This window comes from Alosa alosa, chromosome 5, assembly GCF_017589495.1.
Source record: "Alosa alosa isolate M-15738 ecotype Scorff River chromosome 5, AALO_Geno_1.1, whole genome shotgun sequence".
Lineage (NCBI taxonomy): Eukaryota > Metazoa > Chordata > Actinopteri > Clupeiformes > Clupeidae > Alosa > Alosa alosa.
The window spans coordinates 29,056,433-29,061,432 of record NC_063193.1 but is presented as its reverse complement, the minus strand read 5'-3'; the positions used below and the strand labels follow the sequence as shown (position 1 = coordinate 29,061,432).

General features: G+C 48.8%; 2 protein-coding genes across 3 annotated transcripts in view; both read left to right on the top strand.

Moving 5' to 3' along the window:
* LOC125294633 (tripartite motif-containing protein 16-like) overlaps positions 1-5,000 on the top strand; it is a 587,664-nt gene that overhangs the window by 206,517 nt on the left and 376,147 nt on the right. The gene's annotated exons all lie outside the window — the stretch shown is intronic.
* The window catches only part of cux2b (cut-like homeobox 2b), a 177,854-nt gene that overhangs the window by 154,801 nt on the left and 18,053 nt on the right, over positions 1-5,000 (top strand). The window contains 3 exon segments of the mRNA XM_048243534.1: positions 970-1,018; positions 3,673-3,768; positions 4,277-4,468. Coding sequence (XP_048099491.1) covers positions 970-1,018; positions 3,673-3,768; positions 4,277-4,468 — 337 coding nt within the window.

Here is a 5,000-nt window from a genome sequence, read left to right as displayed (position 1 = left end):
AGCAGCGCTCATCAAGTGCTGAAGTGTGTGTTCAGTGGGAGGCATTTGGCAGCTGTCCTGATTCAACACGTCCATTGATGAAGCGGAGGACGGGACATCCTAGTGATCCTAGGTCCAGACACACACACACACACACACACACACACACACACACACACAATGAGAGGTAACTCAGTCTGAGCACTTTTTTGAGTCTGACAGACAGTTGAAATGGCACAATGACTAGGAACCCTCTCGGCATGCGGAATGGTGTGTGTGTGTGTGTTTGTGTTTTTCTGTGTGGAGGTGTGTATACCAGAGAAAGAGAGAGTGTGTGTGAGAGAAAGAGAGAGAGAGAGAGAGGGAAATAGAGAGCTGCTCTGTGATGTTTACCGTGCCTAATTTAAGGTACGTCTTTGTTTGGAGGCACTTGAGAGATGTCCCCACACACACACACACACACACATTATGCCTGTGACCCCCCCCCCCACTCTCTCACACACACACACACACACACACATTATGCCTGTGTTGCTTCTTCTTCTCACACACACACACCTCCCTTATGAAAGCTCCGCTCCCTAAGAGCCGGTAAACTTCAAACACACTGCATGAGAACACATACCAACACACACACTGCAACACTAACTCTATTCAAATGAGATTTCCACTGGAGAGTGTGTGCCGCTCTGCAGGATCAACAAAAAGAGTGAAAAACATGAGGGATACTCACTGTGAGTGTGTGTGTGTGTGTGTGTGTGTGTGTGTGTGTGTTTGTCTGCCTTTCAATGGATGTGTGGGTGGGCATGAATTCTGGGTGACATTTAAAATGTGAAAGTTTGTGCTTACGTTGTATTTTAGTGTGAGGGAGGCTGTTGAGGATTGTGTGTGTATGTGTGTGTGTGTGTGTGTGTGTGTGTGTGTGTGTGTGTGTGTGTGTGTGTGTGTGTGTGTGTGTGTTTATCTAAAATATGTGATGTTTGTTCTCAGGGCGGAAGAAATTGGCTTGCTGGTCTCAAACCTGGAAAAAGCCAACCAGGTAAGTTTGTGTTTGTGCGTATGTCTGTCTGTGTGTGTGTGTGTGTCTATGTGGGTTTACATCTCTCTGCATGTATATGTCTGTATGTAATTGTGTGTGTGTATGTGTGTGTGTGTGAGTGTGTGATAGAGGGGGGTACTCTGTCTGTCTCTGATTGAGCTCTTCTCTCGTTAAGATAATCATCCCTGTAATCAAGCCTGTGCTTTAATTAGACCCCCACACACCCAGCCCACGCCCCCTGAACTTCACCCCACCACCACCACCACCCCCCCACCCCTCAGAAACGATGATTAGGTACCTTCCCAGGGTGCACTGGGGCAGGCACAGCGGTGGACGGGCGACCGCTGAGTGTGATTCATGCAGGAGGAGAAGAGCACAGCGTTGCAGAGACGAACCGGGAGGAGGAGAAGAGAGGAGGAGGAGAGGAGGAGGAGGAGGAGAGAGGAGGAGGAGGAGGAGGGGAGGAGAGGAGGAGGAGGAGGAGAAGAGGAGGAGGAGGAGGAGGAGGGAGCTGAGGAGGAGGGGAGGAGGAGAAGAAGAGGAGGAGAGAGGAGGAGGGGTAGAGGAGAAGAGGAGGGGAGGAGGAGGGGAGGAGGAGGAGAAGGAGAAGAGGAGGAGAAGAGGAGGAGAAGAGAGGAGAGGAGGGGAAGGAGAGGGAGATAGAGTTGGGTGTAGGAAAAGAGAGGAAGAGAGAGGAGAGTAGAGGAATGGAGAGGAGAGGAGAGGAGAGAAGAGAGAGGAGAGGAGAGGACAGGAGGAGGGAGAGAAGAGGAGGGGGGGAGGAGAGGAGAGAGAAGAGAGGGGAGGAGGAGAGGAGGGGAGAGGAGAGGGGGAACGTGGGGAAGTGTTGCAGCTGTTTGCCACCTCATCGCCTGATTGCTTCCTCCTCCCAGTGATTTCCCCTCTCTTCTGTCTCTTCTGTCTCTCTCTCTCTGCACTCGTCCGCTCGCTCTGTCTCTTCTGTCTCTTCTGTCTCTTCTGTCTCTTCTGTCTCTTCTGTCTCTTCTGTCTCTCTCTCTGCACTCGTCCGCTCGCTCTGTCTCTTCTGTCTCTTCTGTCTCTCTCTCTCTCTCTCTCTCTCTCTGCACTCTGTCCTGCCTCTCGCTTCTGTCTTTTCTATCTCTCTCTCTCTCTCTCTCTCTGCACTCATCCTGTCTCTGTCTCTTCTGTCTCTTTTTCTGTCTCTCTGCACTCTCTGTCTCATTGCTGTCTGTCTCTTCTGTCTTCTATCTCTTCTGTCTTTTCTCGTCTCTTCTGTCTCTTCTGTGGTTTCTTTCACTGTCCGCTTTTGTTGGCTGGCTGGTTGGGCACTGGCAGCCCTCAGATAAACGCTCTGAAAATGAATCATTAATTAGGAGCTGGTGTGTGGCGGTGCAGGTAAACAGTTTGGGAAAGAAAAGTGCAGGGAGTCATCTCAGCACAATCACACACACACACACCAGAGAAACAACACACACCTCTCCCTCTTTCTACCTCCCTCCATCTATTTCTCTCTTTCTGCTTCCCTCTCTCCATCTCTTTCTCAGTCCCACTCTCTCTCTCTCCATCTCTTTCTCAGTCCCACTCTCTCTCCCTCCATCTATTTCTCTCTTTCTGCTTTTCTCTCTCCATCTCTTTCTCAGCCCCACTCTCTCTCTCTCTCTTTCTCTCTCCATCTCTTTCTCAGTCCCTCTCTCTCTCTCTCTCTCTCTCTCTCTCTCTCTCTCTCCATCTCTTTCTCAGCCCCACTCTCTCTCTCTCTTTCTCTCTCCATCTCTTTCTCAGTCCCTCTCTCTCTCTCTCCATCTTTCTCTCGCTCTCTCTCCATGGCACTCTCTCTCCATCTCTTTCTCTCTGTCACTATCTCTCTCCATCTCTTTCTCTCTGTCACTCTCTCTCTCCATGGCACTCTCTCTCCATCACTCTCTCTCCATCTCTTTCTCTCTGTCACTCTCTCTCTCCATGGCGCTCTCTCTCCATCACTCTCTCTCTTCATCACTCACTCTCTACCTCTTTTTCTCTCTCCCACCAGCCGTGCTCTATCGTTTTCCTCTCTGCTTCTTTCCTCCTCTTGCTGGTTTTGAACACCTGTAATCTCACATAACAGTGATTGATGAGCTCTCAGAAGCACAGCTTTAAGAAGTGGCTGGAAGTGCGTGTGTGTGTGTGTGTGTGTGTGTGTGTGTGTGTGTGTGTGCGTGTGTGTGTGTGTGTGTGTGTGTGTGTGTGTGTGTGTGTGTGTGTGTGTGTGTGTGTGTGTGTGTACACGCACACCTGTTTCCTCGTTTGAGTGCACAAGCATGTTGCTGAGTTAGTCTAACACGCACACCACATACACACATACACACACACATCCAGATACACACAACACAGACACACAAATTGCCTACTTTCTCATTTCAGACTCAGTACGATTTGGTGTGTTTGACAGCTCAGATTTTATAGCTGTGTATAAATCTTGGTTTTTGCTGGCTCACTTGGAGTATATGACAGATTGAGAGACAAAACCTGGAAGAGTTTGTGTGTGTGTGTGTGTCTGTGTGTCTGTGTGTCTGTCATGTGTCTCCTCTACACTACAAAGAACAGAGATAGCTCAGAGGGAGGTGGAAGGGCTGTGTGTGTGTGTGTGTGTGTGTGTGTGTGTGTGTGTGTAATGTTTCTCCTCTGTTCCACAGAGAGCAGAGATAGCTCAGAGGGAAGTGGAGAGGTTAAAGGAACAGCTGACCAACTCTCAGACCACCAGCTGCCCAACACAGGACACCAAGGGAAAGGTACAACACACACACACACACACACACACACACACACACACACACACACACACACCATCTCATCATATTGTAGTGTAACCTCTGTCAAGTAGTGGGACTGTCATTGGTGCTGTGCCTGTATGTGTGTGGGTGGTGTGTGTGTGTGCGTGTGCGTGTGTGTGTGCGTGTGTCCATCTCTGAGGGCTGTGTGAAGCAGCAGGACTGTCTCGGGGAGCAGTGTAGCCCAGTTCACCTCATTAACCATCTCTAAGGCTGCCTGATTAAACTCATCTACACACACAGGTTTGATGTGGAGATTTAAAAGAGACACTCTTTGCCACTCTTCATCCTTCACCCTTCATCCTTCTCTTTCATTCCATCCCTCCTCTCTTCTCCTCCTCCCCTCTCTCGCTTTCTCTCTCTTATTACTCTTACCCCTCTCTTCTCCTCTTCTCTCCTTTCCTCCATCCTTCCCTTTCATTCTCTCTCTCTCTCTCTCTCTCTCTCTCTCTCTCGCTGGCTCCCTCAGGAGAGGGGGGAGAAGGATGAGTGTTCTGCGTCCCCGCTGGAGGTGGCTCTCTTTGCTAAGGACAGAGAAATCCTCCGACTGCTGGAGAACGTCCAGAGGCTTCAGTTCACTCTACAGGAAGTCCAGGACGCATCGGCCAATCAGGTCGCAGAGCTGGAGCGCCAGCTGGCCTACAAGACAGAAGCTATAGAGGTAAGTGCACACACACACACACACACACACACACACACACACACACACATACAGACATCCCAACCTGCAAAAAGTCATTTCAGGGAGGTATCACAAAGCCCCCCAAACCCCCCAAAAAAAAAAAACTTTAGCCTACTTAAATACAGATTAATATGTTCAATTGTTCAATAATGTCTAGTCAGTACACCAAATAAGGAAGGCCTAGATAGAAATTGTAAAAAAATAAAATATGTAGATTTTGGTAGTTTGGTAGTTTGGTCTTTTCATGTAGCCTTGGCAACTAGCCATCTAGTATAGGCCTGAATAATATGCACATAAATTGACACTTGTTAAACTCGCCTGAACATGTCTTTTGCCATCATTTAACCATGCCATGGGCAATGCTAAATTCACTGTTACAAACAGTGCAGCGTGCAAGACTAGGCCTATCATTATGTTTTACTCTTATGAGACAATAGCCTACACTTTGAAATGCGTCTTACATTTTCCTTTTTTTGAGGCACTGACTCTGCCATGACGCTCCTGTTCCTTG